General features: G+C 39.8%; 1 protein-coding gene across 1 annotated transcript; it reads right to left on the bottom strand.

Moving 5' to 3' along the window:
• Nucleotides 1-3,068: 3,068 nt before the first annotated feature.
• LOC311051238 (uncharacterized protein) lies at nucleotides 3,069-15,148 on the bottom strand. Its single transcript, XM_084065720.1, has 11 exons — nucleotides 15,126-15,148; nucleotides 13,998-14,033; nucleotides 11,183-11,473; nucleotides 10,608-10,910; nucleotides 6,375-6,491; nucleotides 6,216-6,231; nucleotides 5,941-6,038; nucleotides 5,223-5,297; nucleotides 4,146-4,211; nucleotides 3,810-3,875; nucleotides 3,069-3,636 (listed from the first exon to the last, which is right to left on the bottom strand). The coding sequence occupies exons 1-11, from the start codon at nucleotides 15,145-15,147 to the stop codon at nucleotides 3,629-3,631; spliced, it is 1,098 nt and encodes a 365-aa protein (XP_083921846.1). The 5' UTR covers nucleotide 15,148; the 3' UTR covers nucleotides 3,069-3,628.
• Between the last annotated feature and the right edge of the window lie 1,655 nt (nucleotides 15,149-16,803).

Here is a 16,803-nt window from a genome sequence, read left to right as displayed (position 1 = left end):
ACTCGCTGTGTGTCTGTGTGTGTGTGTGTGTGTGTGTGTGTGTGTGTGTGTGTGTGTGTGTGTGTGTGTGTGTGTGTGTGTGTGTGTGTGTGTGTGTGAGATGTAATGCACATTGTACAGTGCTTTGGATAAAGGCACTACATGTACTGTATATAAATGCACCGTTTACCAAATATTTCATCATTTAAAGTGTATGAGAAAGATGAGGATTATGAAATGTAGCGTGTTTAGAGACAGAGGAAAGTAGTTATTATTTGCATGGTGAGTCATCCTGTGGTCTGGAGGGAGGATGTAACTTTAGGCAGGTCTTGTTTTCTGGTGGTTTCATGCTTCAAGAAAGACACGAAATACATAAATAAAATGCTGCTACATTGTCTGAAGGAAGCGAAACAATTTTTTTTGCATGTTGTTCCTCTTGTGGTTTTTGTTCATCTCTGTTCTGCTGTGTTCACACACTGCTGTGTAGAAGACTAAAGACACACTAAATACATGAACAACAATGAGCTTTGTATCTGATAAATTATTACATTGTAATATTTACTATGATCACTATTGGAATACAGTGAAGTGTAAAGTCAAACTTACAGTAATATTGTACAATCATGTGTCTAGTGGGGCCGGCGGTTTGGAAGAAACCGGCAAAATGTCCCCACAAATATAATAGAATATACTAGAATATGACTAGACATTGTTAGGACCATTTTCCTGGTTTAGGATTAGAAAAAGATTCAGGTTGGGGTGAGGTTTAGGATTGGACATTTAGAGGTTAGTTTTAGGGGTTAGGGTTGGATTTATGCCTTATTTATACTTAGTTGTGCCCAGGGCCGGTTCTGACCCAATTGCCGCCCAATGCAAGCTATCTCGGACACCCCCCCCCCTGGCTTCATAAAATATCAACAGCTACATATTAAAAGATACCACACATTTCTCACCTTCTTTCCTCTAAACTGCAGCACTGATGGTGGTTTATTTGGTAGCATTTTGTAGTGTGTGACTGACTGGTCTAACTTGCATTAACTGTTCAACAATAAGGGAGAGAGGTGAGCTGCGAGTGCCGTCAGTTTAACAGGCCCCCTCCCCCCTCCCCCCACCGCAACTCTACCAGTTCCAAGCAGCAGACAGACAGACAGGCAGTATCACAAGGTTAATTCACTCAAGCAAACAGTGAAGTGAACGACAAAGAAGTGATAGAATACAGATCGTGCAAGTGTCATCATTCATTTCAGAATACTACACTTTCATTGGCCGACAATTTTTGCCGCCTCTCCAAACTGCCGCTCCGCTCCAGGCAATCGCCTTGGTCGCCTGCCTGGAAGCGCCGGCCCTGGTTGTGCACTGCTGTCGTGCACTGAACATAGCTGATCTACATGTCTTGTACTGTAGATCTATTTCTCAGCTTTAGGTTATGTTTGAAAATGCCCAAAAAAATTGTTCATAAACAACTACTGTAGGTCTGAAGAAAACAACCAGAAAATGTTATTTGCTATGTTTTTTATTAATAGTAAAAGACACAATACAACAGGTGCAGATACCAATTTTATCCAATCAGCACAGATAACTCATACAGAATACAGGATAAACAAGTGAAATTAGAAGTGAAGAAACAAAAAAATTGCAGATAAAATTGCAACTGGCACACAATACAATTGACGCTGTTAATTGGTTCTCTTTCTTGATTGGATGAAATTGGTGACCAACTTGAAAATGTCTATTAATATCTTTAACATTTTAACTAAAAAAGTTTTGTTTTAACAAAAGAAATATCACTTACAGTATAGGGCTTATCAAAAGTAGATTATTACTATACTCCTTTATTTACAACTATATAAAAAGAGAAACAATGCAGGTTATTACTATTTTAATAGAATGTAATGCTAGAATACATGTTTTCATGTATAGCCTACATACATGCATACGATGTAATACATATAATAATACAGAATCAGAGGTTAGGGTCATTCACACCAATAATAATAACTATTAATAATAACTAATTATAATAATGATAATGTGACCAATCAAACAGCTGAGTCATAACATTGTGTTAATGCTGTGAAAGTGATTTCAATTATATTATTCACCTCTGTTATATTGTTCTGTGAACTCTGCCATCCACTTGAGTTAAAACCATTTCAAACTTAATATAAATGTACAGTTATAGTTATCATTATGGTTGTAGTTCTTGTGAACGGCCCTTAACGCTAAATCAGAGAATCTACATCACAATATTAACAATTCAGCAATCAGTCAGCGGTATATACAATATTAATACAATCATTTGTATAATTTACCTTACAATTTAAAATATATATAATTTAGGTAGGCCAACAACAAAAGCAAAAATGGTTGAGAAGGAAAACTAAAGCTAAAATACAATATCCCTGTCTACAACATCAATATCTGGTTTCTCCAAGCAAAACTCTTACAAGTTAATTATCGTTGCTGTTGGGAAAAAACCTTGTATCTCCATATTTTTTTAATATTTTTCTTAATTTTTAAAATCTATTTATTTAATTAATTTGTGGTAAATGAATGCCCCACTTCGTCATACTGCAATGTTATACTCACACAAATGTTGCAAAAATAGCCGATCTACAAGCTCACAGTGCGTTGCATCACAACATGTTTTGACATTATCTTGAAAGCGAGACACACGTAACGAGAGTGGTTAACATTAACAAGAGCTTGTGACTAAATAATAACTGCATTGGATCCAGTTAATTTTTCAAAAGTAACAGTTTAGGAGGTTTCTACCCAACAGACGATATGTAGATTGGGGGGAAAAACACTCTGAGCCCACCCTGCCCGTCCCCCCCTCCTACACTGTACCTACAGTACAGTATAATTTACACTGTGTTATTTTAGATTTTATGTTGCAAGATAACTTACAACTGCATGTTATGGCTGTAACATTCTATTTCTATGTGCAAGATAATAACCAATTAGACCACATGAACACTGCTAAGTAAACACAGCAGCACCAGAACACATTTTCATTCCATAGAGGGTATCACCTGCTCTGAAGCTAAAGCTAAACTATATCAAAAACGCAACACAACAGTATGCAGTCGTACCTTCATTACTTCAAAAACACTGCTTTTTAAAAACACGCCTGGGCATGCACATGGGGTTCAACAGCTCAGCTCAGCGTGTGTCTGTGTCTGTGTGTGTGTGTGTGTGTGTGTGTGTGTGTGTGTGTGTGTGTGTGTGTGTGTGTGTAATTTCTCTATGAGAGGATTTTGCCTGTTTGTGCGCCAGATTAAAGCGATGTTTTGGAAGTACTGAGCATATGACTTGGGAGACTTGGGATTACTCTGTGAGCATTGTTCTGGGTTTTATAAATGGATGTTTAATATACATTTACTGTCCTATCCTGTCCTATTTTTCTTCTTTTCATCATAATGTTCTCTAATTCTCTCATTCTTCATTCAACTAAGATTCTCCATTTATTCAAGGCTTCATGGAGTGAAGGATTGATCAGTCATTTTGGGGGTGAAGTACTCCTTTAAGACTGTTTTAATGAGTTCAAATAGGATCCAGTTTGTGTGTATGACTTATATCTATGTGGATATAAATACAACTCTGTTTCTTCCATGTTGTCTTGAATATATGTTCCTGACATCTTCATTTACCAACCTGGAATAAACAGCATCATACAAGTTTAATAAGTCAAACCCTGAAACAATGGTTGTCATTGAATAAGATATTTTAGTCTGACAGTTTGCATTTCATTTTCTATGAGCTCACAGCTTACAGAGTTATCTATAGCACCATTAGTTCTGTAGATGTCAAATAAAATTGAATCTTACCACGGCTTGTTCCTGGTTTGACCTGAGAATAAACTGTGTCTTCAGTGGTTTCTGGAGCTGCTGACTCTGTGAATGGAAAACAATACACAGAACATGTTAGCAAAAATGATTAGTAGTACCTTTTAATCCACATTATGTTGAGTATGATTAAATACTCAAATTACTCATCTGAACTTTTAACCATATATGAGGCTGTATCACTATCTGCCTTTGTTTTCAGGACTAGAGGTATTCTATCATTATGTTTCAATGCAGCAAATTCATTGTTGAGGGAATAAAATCCTATTGTATTGTGAATGACACTGTACTGTATAGGTGAATATGTATTTCACCTACCTTTCTTATTCTTGGCTTTGCCTTGGTAATTAACCTGAGCGTAGGTCACATCTGGTTCTCCTGCTCCTATAGACAGACAGACAGACAGACAGACAGACAGACAGACAGACAGACAGACAGACAGACAGACAGACAGACATCATGTCTATCATTGAGTACAACTGCTGCCTAATGACTTGTTTAATATTGAAGTGACTCATAAATTAAACAACTTGACCAGCCAGTCTAAATTCAAACCCATTGGCCAGTGACCCTAAGCTTGATAGCCTAAACTTTGAATTTGTTTGCAGTTATTCTATTGCTTGCTTTAGATCAAGATTAATCATTTTGGGATTTTGCTGTATTTAGTCAAATGTATTTATCTATATGTTGCTGTTGAAAAAAACATCGGGGCACATGGTCCATAGGCTACTACGGACCTCTCTCTCTCTCTCTCTCTCTCTCTCTCTCTCTCTCTCTCTCTCTCTCTCTCTCTCTCTCTCTCTCTCTCTCTCTCTCTCTCTCTCTCTCTCTCTCTCTCTCTCTCTCTCTCTCTCTCTCTCTCTCTCTCTCTCTCTCTCTCTCTCTCTCTCTCTCTCTCTCTCTCTCTGCGCAGAGGAAAAACTGTGAAATCAGATGCTGGCGCAGCTGAGGCACCACGGCCACTGTGGCCGTGAGGGAATGTCATTTTTCGAGAGGCACACGGCCAATGAGAGGGCCCAGAGGGGCAAGTTGGCAACGTCGTGGCCGCCGTGAAATTCCTGCCCTGGTCACATTACAACATGTGAGCTTGTAGATTGGCTATTTTCAAATAGGTGTGTGCAACATGTGTAGGGAACGAAACTACTAATCACCAGAAGTCTTAAGTGCATTCTCTTCTAAAACAAGCAACTAAGAGTATACATAGCGCTAAGGTAAAAGTGCAATATATCAGCTACCTACTTTCTTTAAATTTTCTTTAAATGACAACATTTCACACACATGAACCCACTCATACACACCCTCTGAGTTGTGTTAAAAACACTGTACAGTCCATAATCTACACCTTAATCATTTCATAACATGAAAAAACATTGTTACGTTATTTTTGGTACTCACCCTTCTTCTTCTTGCCGAGAGTTTTGAGTTCAATCTGTGAATATGTCACATCACTGGATTCATCTGCAGCCTCGTCTGAAAGAAACAACATAAAGTAGACATCTTTAAATTAAATTACTGTTAATCTCTACAATGCTGTAAAATCTAACTGCTGCCTCTTTGAAAACACATTTAATGTTGATTTAACGTTGTTAATTATGTATTTCACCTACCTTTCTTATTCTTGGCTTTGCCTTTGTTTTGGTAATTAACCTGAGCGTAGGTCACATCTGGTTCTCCTGCTCCTATAGACAGACAGACAGACAGACTATCATCTATCATGTCTATCATTGAGTACAGCCTCTGCCTAATGACTTGTTTAATATTGAAGTGACTCATAAATTAAACAACTTGACCAGCCAGTCTAAATTCAAACCCATTGGCCAGTGACCCTAAGCTTGATAGCCTAAACTTTTACTATGTTTGCAGTTATTCTATTGCTTGCTTTAGATCAAGACTCTTTCAATGCAGCAAATTCATTGTTGAGGGAATAAAATCCTATTGTATTGTGAATTACACTGTACTGTATAGGTGGATATGTATTTCACCTACCACTCTTATGTAAAACAAATGCCTGGTTTTATAGTCGCTCATTCATTCATTCTATCACTGAAATTCCATTATTGATCAGCTGGTATGTGATTGATTGATTGATTGATTGATTGATTGAAGGGCTGACCATGCTGAAGTGGGGCGTGTCCATCGTCTGGCCTTCCTCTCTGATTGGTCCTCTGGTCTGCTGCTGAATTCTGATTGGTTCCCTGGGACTCGACAGATCTGTTCAAAGATAAACATTTAGCAACATAAAGCAGTAAATAGTTTGAAGATCAGACAGACAGTCTGAACCATCATAGTTCATTAATTAGTTGTATATAAATGTTGTTAGTAGAGTTGCTTTTTGTAAAAAAAAAAAACAGGTGTTGTCCTAAAGACAGATCTTGTACATAGGCCTACCTGATACAACATGGATCTGTAATACAGAGAGTAAAATATGTTAAATATAGTTTTACACTGTAAGCCAGTCCTCTGTGTACAATGTCACAACATATTGTAGCAGTGATTCATTAATTAGTTCATGTATTTATAGGATGTGAGTAGTCAGTTAGTTGTCACCTTTAGTTTTTCTATATCTACTCAGCAGGGTCAGTAGGATGGTCAGCAGAATGACAACTATTAGTCCTACAATCAGACCCACTACATGTAGAGAACTCTGTTCCTCTGATCCAGACACTGAAACCAAAATAACATTTATTTGAATTACCTTTCAAATGTGCTGTAACTACAAAACTGAATGAAAAATAAGAGTTTCATTACATTATAAATGTAATTTCAAAACGGATTGACAACAATAAGTGTCTAAGAGATTCCCTAGTATACCTGCAGCCGGGTCCCTTTGAGGCCAGGCTCCCTGAGGGAAAACGAACCCCACTCCCCGGGGGAAAAATGCATCATCTGGGCTGGGGCGGCCATTAGCGGCGATCAACGGCCTCCCATTCGCCGTCATTATAGTTTTTTTTCAGCCGGGGCAGCCCTAACACTCGCCCAGTGCGTTCGGCACTGCGACACTCCCGCTTATATAATAATCTTTTAGGTCGTGATACAAGCATGGAATTTGGCAGGAGCAGTGTCCATGAGTCACTTGATAAGAAAACGCTCACAGACACTTGAATTTTCAAGATGGCAACCATTTTTGGGTGGATTGACCCCATATGCAGCCTGTCTGATACGCAACACGTTTTGTGTGTTGAAGCAGAGCTGCTCTTGTTGGAGGAATATGGCCTCTGTTTTCGGGTAAACATGTCAAATAGACCCATAGAGAGAGAGAGAGTTCTGACACTAGCGTTCACTCCTTCGGGCCAGGTCTTCTACATAGCCGTCTATTGGCGAATAGTGACAAAGCCCTAAACCGGAAGTTCATGAATGCATTGAAGTCTACGGCTACTTGTAACTATTTCCAGCTTACATGAACCACGTGACCAGCGCTGTTTCTGCCCCTCATTGGCGCAACTCTCTAAAAGGCTCTGATGTCAAGTCTAGATTCATGCACACAGCTGTGCTCGATCGATCGTACATCAGGACCACAAACTTCTCCAGGATCTTCAGGTCATCATCATTCAGTTTGGGAGGATATTGGCTTAGTTTGGTGAAGATGGGAGAAGCCTCTGAGCAAATGTCCCATGTTTGCCAGGCAGTCTTTTTGCTTTTATTGCGAAAGGCGGATACAGTATCGCAACCTGTGAAGGCATGAAAGAACAGTATGCCTTTGGTCTTTACTGGTCCAATACAGCGGTACAGGTCATGTACACCAATCCACCTTAGGCTCTGACCATGCCCAAATGCAACCAACAGCTGCAGGAGACCAAGGTCCTGAAGTGAGGGAAACATGTTTAGTCCTATGACAAGAAAGTCAGTGTCATTGGCTTTGATCACGATGACTTTGCTACCCTCCTCTGTGGCATGCCTGGCATGTACAACAATCCGAACATCAGCTTCCTCATGGAAACATTTGTCCAGACTAACCAGACTGGTTTCACTATTACTAGCTAATTGACCAGGGCAGTTAGAAAGCATATGACTACCAGGAATAGTTTGGCGATTGGTTGATTGATTGATTGATTGATTGAATATTTTATTAGGCAAAAAATGTAAAACAGCACAGTTACATTTAAAATACTTTGTCTAACAGGTCCGTCCATGAAAGTCCTTGCGGTCTTGTTTCCAATGAGAGCCTTGGTATTCAATTCATAGACATATATGACCATATATGTGACCACCGGAGAGACGGGTGACAGCCTGAATGTAGACGGCATCCCGGGAGCAGTATGGGTTAGCACCCTAGCCCGTGTCTTCCGTGAGGAAGAAGCCCAACAAATCCACGGTGAGGCCTTTAGGAGGGTCATTCAAGCAAGCCGCAAGTGGAGCCTGCAGTACCACCACGGCCCAATGAACCATCACGCCAGAAGGACATGTTTGGATCGGGGTGGTCAATGGTCCTATTACTGACAAACATATGATGTGTGATTTCTTTAATCAACATGTTATTGCGGCTGGAAATCTATTTGAAAGGTCTGATCCCTCCCCCGTAGGAAATGTATCTGCATCTAGCTCATCCGCAGTGGAGGAAAACAGAGAAATATTTTCATTCAAAGAATTTACATTGCCGGAGGTATTTGACTCCTATTTGAGCTAAGTCACATTGATGTAAACAAATCCACTGGCGAAGATAATATGGTACCTAGTTTGTTAAAACTTGCAGCTCCATTGATTGCCCAATCTGTAACACATATTTTTAATTTGTCACTAGCATCCGGGACTGTCCCAAGTGTTTGGAAATCTGCCCATGTAATTCCGCTATTCAAGGGGGGTGGAAGTGCTGTTAATAATTATCGGCCTATCTCCAAATTGTCTTAGCTAAAATACTTGAATCACTTATTAAACAACAGCTATGTAGCTTTTTAACTGGTAATAACATTTTAAACACATTCCAATCAGGTTTTAGGCCTGGGCGTAGCACTATTACAGCAACGTCACTGGTTTTAAATGATATAGCAACTGAACTGGACCAAAAACAAAAATGTGCAGCCATTTTTATTGATTTAAAGAAAGCCTTTGACACGGTGGATCATGCCATACTAATAAAGAAATTAGCCAATATTGGACTAGATAGCATGGCCTGTTCATGGTTCCAGGACTACCTGTCCAACAGGACCCAGGCTATTATGGTTGGAGATATTAAGTCCAACTTCTTAGAAGTCAGAAAAGGAGTCCCCCAAGGATCTATACTTGGACCTATCTTATTTAGCATCTACATAAATGACATCTCTAAGATTATAAAGCATTGTAAAACACATTTCTATGCTGATGACACAGTAGGCTACTTTACACCTCAGCACCAACCAGCAGCCAAACTATAGCAAAGTTACAATCTGTTTTAATATTATTCAGCAAGCTCTAGCTGGTCTTAAACTGTCTCTAAATGTAGGTAAGACAAAGCTTATGATGTTTTCAAACAAAAGAAAAGTGGAAACAAGTGACCCTATATTGTCTCTGAGGGGGGCACAGATTGAGCAACTCTCATCATATAAGCCTTGTCTTTGTAAAACCATTGTTGTAAATGTTCTTTTTGTACACAGGGCACCATTGAAAAAGAGACCCTGGTCTCAATGGATTTCCCTGAAATAAAGGTTTCAATCAAAGGTGGCGACCGACTTGAACAAAATGGTCGCCATCTTGGATTTTTGAGTGGCCAGCATCTTTTTCCATAAAAGTGACCCGTGGACAGTATTTGTGCCAAATATTATCCTTGTATCACAACCTGAAAGATTATATCACTATCTGCTCCGCAAAGGTGGCGGCCATCTTGAAATAAATGGGCGAAAGGGCACGGGGGCGCAGTCGGTAGCGCTGTCGCCTCACAGCTAGAAGGTCCTGAGTTCGATTCCCGCCGGGGACACTTTGGGCGTTGTGGGCGTGTCTTCTCCTCCGCGTCATCAGCGCCCATACCCTAGGTGGGATTGGCGAAAGGGCCTACTCTGTGTGGAGTTTGCATGTTCTCCCCGTGTCTCCTAGGGTAGTTAATACCCTCACAAAAACATGTTGTAATCCTGGTCACTATACCGCCTCTCCCATGACAGCCGGGGCGCCTGATGGAGGGGAAGGGAACTGGTTGGAATAACGTGTTCCTTCCACGCGCTACGTCCTACCGGGGAAACACCCCCCTGTCAGGTGACAAGAAGGTCAGCTGGCTCTCGTGCATTGAAGGGGGCATGAGCTCGGCTCTGGGCTCCCTAGGCTGGCAAGGGGAGTGTAGTGCCGAGGATCACTTAGATAATTGGCACCGGGTGAAAAAGGGTTACAAAATCGTGGGATAATAAGAAATTAAAAAAAATGGGCGCCATCTTGGATTTTTGAGTGGCCAGCGCCTTTTTCCAGTGGCCCTTAGAGAGTATTTGTGCCAAATGTCATGCTTGCATCACAAAGTGAACGATTATTTTGAAATGTGCCATTAATCTGCTGTACTATTGGTCTCAAAGGTCAAACTAGCCCTCATGATTTTAGGGCATAAACAATTACCTCAAGAACAGATGGTCCAATATCACTTACAGTATATACCGATTTCTTTGCCTTATAGGCCAAAATGTGAAGTTACCTGTTATAGTGCCATCATGAGGCCGATTTGAAATATTTTGGGTAGAGGTGCTTCCTTGGCCTACTGGGAGTGGGAAGTTTCAAACGGATCGAGATCGGCTGCTCACAGACAGACTCAGACAGACACACGTATGGGGTGTAAGCGTAATCTCCTGCCCCCGGCCGCTTTGACATGGTTGAGATCTTTAAATGACTCACCATCAGTAGTATTTAAGATGAGAGCATCACTGTATTCAGTGTAGTAAACTGGATCTCCTCTCCCTGCTTTGCACCTGTAGACTCCTCCTACTGACATTCTGATTGGTCCAGTAGAGTATTGATCACCTCCTGACTCTCTGATTGGTCCAGCAGAGTATTGATCATCTTGTATGATCAGTGATTGGTTGTTTTGGTACCAGTAGTATTTCCATCCAGATGAAATCTCCACAGAGCAGTTCAGTGTAACACTGCCCCCTGCTCGTATGACTGTCTGCTCAGCTTTCAGTGTGGCTTTTGGTCGATCTGTTGTTTACATTACAGAGAAAAACTTCAAACTACAGACACTTCCTGGACAAACTGGCTGAAAGCTACACAGAGTATAAATTAATGAACCAAATACACTGACCCAGTAGGAATACAAGTCTGTAATAAGAAACTAGTTGACAGCTTTTCATTTTTGGAGTAAATTATCACTTTAAATTGGCCTACGATTAAGATACTTTTTGGCAGTATAGTTGATGGCACTGTTTCAGAGAATGCTGTTCTGTTATCAAAGTTATACAAAGCATATATACCTTTAAAAGACACAGTGAAGGGGTTGCTGTTTTTGGATTGTTGTTGGTCAAGTTTGCGCTGACCTATACACCGGTATTCACCACTGGGATTCTCAGAAGGACCAAAAGTGTAGTCAGGTTCTTCACTGAAAGACTTAGCAACAGTCGTGCCGCCCTGTGGGTTGTTCTTCCACCATGTGTAAGTCCAGCCAGAATCATTTCCTTCCTTGATCGTACACTTCAGAATAAGAGTCTCTCCAGTGAAAATGTCAGGCCAGTCAGGGTGTCTGCTGAGAACAGGAGCAGGTCGCTCTGCAGAAGTAACACACACACACACACACACACACACACACACACACACACACACACACACACACACACACACACACACACACACACACACACACACACACACACACACACACACACACACACACACACACACACACACACACACACACTTTAATCATTGTCCTTCTTAAAATTATTATTATTATTAATAATAATAATAATAACAACAACAACCACTGAGCAGCACATGGACACCAACTCTAAAAACGTTTTAGTCCAACCGAACAATAATTGTTTTCTGTTTCTGAAGGGCTTACCAAAACAATGAAAGTTCGGAGAGGACAAAAAAAGCACACATACACACAAACGCACACATACACACTATAGCAACACTATGGCTCTGTATGTCACTCTCAAGCCACTGGACCATTGTTACAGCCAGCGCTGGGTTTAGTACGTGGATATCCCTCCTAAGGAGTTTTTAGTTTTACCATTTCTTAGGTTGTGTTTATGCATGGTCACTAGAGAGGTATTACAGAATTACAGAGGTGGTTGTACCTCCAGGAGGTTGGCTCATGAGACTAGTACGCACCTCCTAGAACCTCCTGAGCTCCTCTCAGCCGACATTATCTTGAAAACTAATAATTTTTGCAATGCTGGTAGAATGAAGCCTGGGCTGAATGCGTAAACAAAACTAAATAAATCACGCCCACCTTGAACGTCTGACCAAACACACACACACGCACGCACGCACGCACACGCACACACACACACACACACACACACACACACACACACACACACACACACACAGTTCTGACAGGCACCTCCGAAGTTCTGAATTATGCAATGTTGCAGTTATTGCCTACCCTGTCCATTGTCCAATGGATGTTGGTTGGACTATCTATGTAGCAGCCTTAAACATGTCCTAGTTCAAGACCAGTGGCAGGAGAGAATGTCTCTAACATGTAGATCCACATTAATGCAAGAGGAAACATGTAAACTACACACATAAAAACTACACACTAATAAGTACTAACCACTTATCCAATGTGACACACACTTATAATGACACTGCACTTATAAGTCATCACTTATAAGTGGTACCATAAAATATCTACGTTTTAAGTAAAAATGAAATGCACATTTGTATACCACAAATGAAACCTGACACTGTGCAATAGGGAAAATACAGAAAGAAGGTCACATATTTATATATAAATTACTTAGGTGTGAATGCAGGAAGCTAATAAAAAATTAAAATCCAACAGATTTTAATGTATATAGTGTAACTCACCATAGACAGTGATATTAACAGGGTTGCTGTATTGTGTGTAGTATGTTGGGTTTCCTCTCCCTCCTTGACACCAGAACCTTCCACCATGTGAGACACTGGAGGGACTGAATGTGTAGGTTGTCTGTTTTGTCATCTCCTTCACAGGTCCAAACTCTTTGTACCAGTAGATGTCCCATGACGCTGTCCTGTCGTCTACAGTACAGGTGAGGGTCACACTGTATGATGTCAGTACACTTGTTCTGTCTGATGTCAGTGTAGACAATGGTTTAGCTGTTATTTATGACAGAGAAATGAAAGAGAACAGTAAAACTGTTGAGCCTCAGTATTTCTCCAAACTGCTAGAATAATACTAATTAAAAAAAAACATCTCAACAATGTGTCATAAAAATTACACAAGTTATCACATGATCAAACACATGCATCTGTCAAATTGTGTATATAGTATAGTGCGGCCTTGAAAAGATTTTTTTTATTTTATTTCAGCTATGGGACTTTGTCTCTACTTACTGAGATTAATATGTATATTGATCTCAGTATTGAATGTATAGACAATATATTGATAAACTACTGATTACCATTATTTACAACATGACAATGAATGTGTTGATATAATGAAAGACATAGTGGAAATGCTTCCCATAGAATTATGATACATTATTAATCTACTTTTGGGAACAGAACTATAATTAACGTATCATATAATAGTGTGTAAATGATCTTAAGCATAATGTCAGTTATGAATAAATATGATGCTATAACTTACCTGATACAATCAATTTGACTTTGTGGCTTTGACTGCCATACTGCATATTCGTTCTATGGCGAACCTCACAATGGTATTCACTACTTTGATGTGGCTGTGCTTGCAATTTATATTCATTATTATCAGAGGGTCCGCCCAAGTTAACACCATCTTTGTAAAAGTAGTACCACCAGTCAGTCGGATGTCCTCCCATGTTACATTGGAATGTAACAGTCTCTCCAATAAATGCTGGGTTGGGTTCCAGGATAACAGCTACAAAACACGCACGCACGCACGCACACACACACACACACACACACACACACACACACACACACACACACACACACACACACACACACACACACACACACACACACACACACACACACACACACACACACACACACACACACACACATGGAATCAAATCATAGAAAGAATCAAGTTGACTACAACATGAATTAATACATGAATGAATAAATGAATGAATGAAAAAAAAACACCTTGACTGTGTCCATAGCAGAGCAAGCTACTCAGCACTGAAACACATTTGAGGAGACAATATCAAGTTAAACATACATATCAGATCTTTTTAGTATTACTCATAAACATTTTAATCATTACTAATTAATATGATACCAAAATGAACAGCTACAGTAGATTCAAGATTCAAGAACAAATAACACACTTTTTTTTCTCTCTTATGTTATTATTGTGGCCTCCTGGTGGCGCAATAATAGGCCAACGTGAAAAGGATGGCATTTCTTCTTAGGCCTTTCACGGCAATCGGACACTTTATTCATGATTTGAGGCATTTGAGGCGCTATAACAGGCCAATGTGAAAAGGGTGGCATTTCTTTCTCGGCCTAGTGGGAATATGCGTGCACAATTTCACTGAAATTGCATGCTGCGTTCATGTTTTGAGGCATTTTGTTCAAAACGAACCAATCCTGCTAACTTTGGAAGCCAGTCTTAGGCAATCAGGATGGAATATGGGAAATCGGACAGATCCGTGTTGATCACATAACTATAGAGATACTGTGTACCAATTTATGTGATGTTTGGACAAAATCTGTAGGAGTAATATCAAAAAATGTGTTTTGCACAAATCGGCCTCCTGGTGGCGCTATAACAGGCCAATCTGAAAAATTGAATTGGCATCCAGGGAGTGTGTGTGCACAGTTTCGAAGTGACCGGGCCAACGGTGCCGGAGAGCAGCTGGTCACAGACAGAAGGACACACGGATGGACGGACGGACACACAGACAGGGTGCAAAACATACTCTCTCGCCATGCCTTTCGGCTTGGCGGAGACAATAATATTAATACAATAAATGTTTTGCAGCTTGTTGGTAGCTATAATCACTGTTTGTTGACGTGTAAATGAAAACATAAATAAATAGTGATATACAGATACAGACACTAGACTAGATCATAGATTCCATTGGCATGTTTTTACTGTATTCCGTTAAAGCTAAATTTGAACAAAATGTTGTTTAAGTACAACCATGCAATTCATAGAAATAGGTCAAATACTAGTTCAACAGATCTACTAGTAATAATAGTGATATAACAGATCGATTAGTATTAGTGATATAATAGATCTACTAGTAACAATGGTTTTATACTCACAGAGTAGAATGCCGAGCCCCATCCTCCCCTGTGGTGAACGACTCTGACAATCTACTTCCTACTTAAGTAGCTTTATGAGGTAGGCCTATATCTGCTGCTGTAGAGCGAGGGGAGGGGCGTGATGATCTCAGCATGTTTTAACTTCTTTAGTCAATGAATTCATATCTCTTGCTTCCTCTTTTTCTGGAAGACAGGCTGAGATAAAGGCCCCCCATTCCTTGCATGTCTAAATAGATGTTTTCTACGTGATATATTCCATGATTAAACACAGGGTCACTCCATGCTCATTCACAAATGGAAAACAATAAGAAATCACCAACTTCTCTTGTTTTAGATCTCAACATTCCTGAGATATGACTAATTACGCAATTTTGACCTTTGATCTGTAGTGAGAGACGTTTGTATAATGCCAATTGTGCATATTATTTGTTCAAAATAATTTCTGTTGAATCTGATTTCTTAAATGTTAGGCTCCACAGCAGGGGGTCTGGTCACAAACAGCTGTGTTTCCATGTGGACTGCTTCAGTTACTGTAGTTCTACTAATTGTGAAACTGTCAGTATAACTATGTTGTGTTATAGAGTCTATCGGTGTAGCATTCTACAGTATGTGACTATTCATTTGTCTGTGTATAAAAAGGTGTATTGATTGCTGAGTGTGCTTTTGCCCTGTTGGGGGCTTTGGGGAGAGAGAGAGGGCTTTCCAGCCTTGACCATTACAAGCTAGGCTGTTAGGTGCTGCTGTAATGATCATCTTGGAAATAGACATGTGTCAGATCTTCTTAACTCATAAGGTAACCATGTCAGCCTAATGGTCATTCCCACAAGTTTCATGAATATCCATCTGTCTGTTCTGCTTGATTGTCAATTTGACCGTTAACTCTTGGATATAAGGGTATAAGGTGTTGTGTTTAAACATTAATTAAGTAATGGTTAATTTAATGGGTTTTGTGATGACATTAGTGAAGTAATGGTTAATTTAATGGGTTTTGTGATGACATTAGTTAAGTAATGGTTAATTTAATGGGTTTTGTGATGACAGTAGTTAAGTAATGGTTAATTTAATGGGTTTTGTGATGACATTAGTTAAGTAATGGTTAATTTAATGGGTTTTGTGATGACAGTAGTTAAGTAATGGTTAATTTAATGGGTTTTGTGATGACATTAGTTAAGTAATGGTTAATTTAATGGGTTTTGTGATGACATTAGTTAAGTAATGGTTAATTTAATGGGTTTTGTGATGACATTAGTTAAGTAATGGTTAATTTAATGGGTTTTGTGATGACATTAGTTAAGTAATGGTTAATTTAATGGGTTTTGTGATGACATTAGTTAAGTAATGGTTAATTTAATGGGTTTTGTGATGACATTAGTTAAGTAATGGTAAATTTAATGGGTTTTGTGATGACATTAGTTAAGTAATGGTCAATTGGATGTAAGGTTTTGGTGATGGGGAGGCTACAGCAGGAGATTGGAGTGTGTACATGTTTTATAGTGGACTGTGTTGGGGTCAGTCAGGGGCAGAGCCTGTAAGTGGGGAATGTTGAACGGGAGGAGTAGGTTCTACATGCTCCCGGGTGGGAGTCCTCACTGGCAGGTGAGCCAGTAGGGTACTAGGCTGCAGCAGCGCTCCTGTTTTCTGACCTAAAGGGGCGTGTTTAATATCTCCGGCGAGAGAA

The sequence above is a fragment of the Gymnoscopelus microlampas genome (genome assembly GCF_963454915.1).
Source record: "Gymnoscopelus microlampas genome assembly, chromosome: 9".
Classification (NCBI taxonomy): Eukaryota; Metazoa; Chordata; class Actinopteri; order Myctophiformes; family Myctophidae; genus Gymnoscopelus; species Gymnoscopelus microlampas.
Note: the sequence above shows the minus strand (reverse complement) of the source record. Positions and strands in the feature narration are given on the sequence as shown.

Coding starts and splice junctions, on each gene's coding strand:
- LOC311051238 (XM_084065720.1), bottom strand. CDS start 15,147: ATGGGGCTCGGCATTCTACTCT. Junction 6,492..10,607: donor CATCTTAAATACTACTGATG/GTGAGTCATTTA, acceptor TTTTGGTTTCAG/TGTCTGGATCAGAGGAACAG. Junction 3,876..4,145: donor CAAAGCCAAGAATAAGAAAG/GTAGGTGAAATA, acceptor TTCCATTCACAG/AGTCAGCAGCTCCAGAAACC.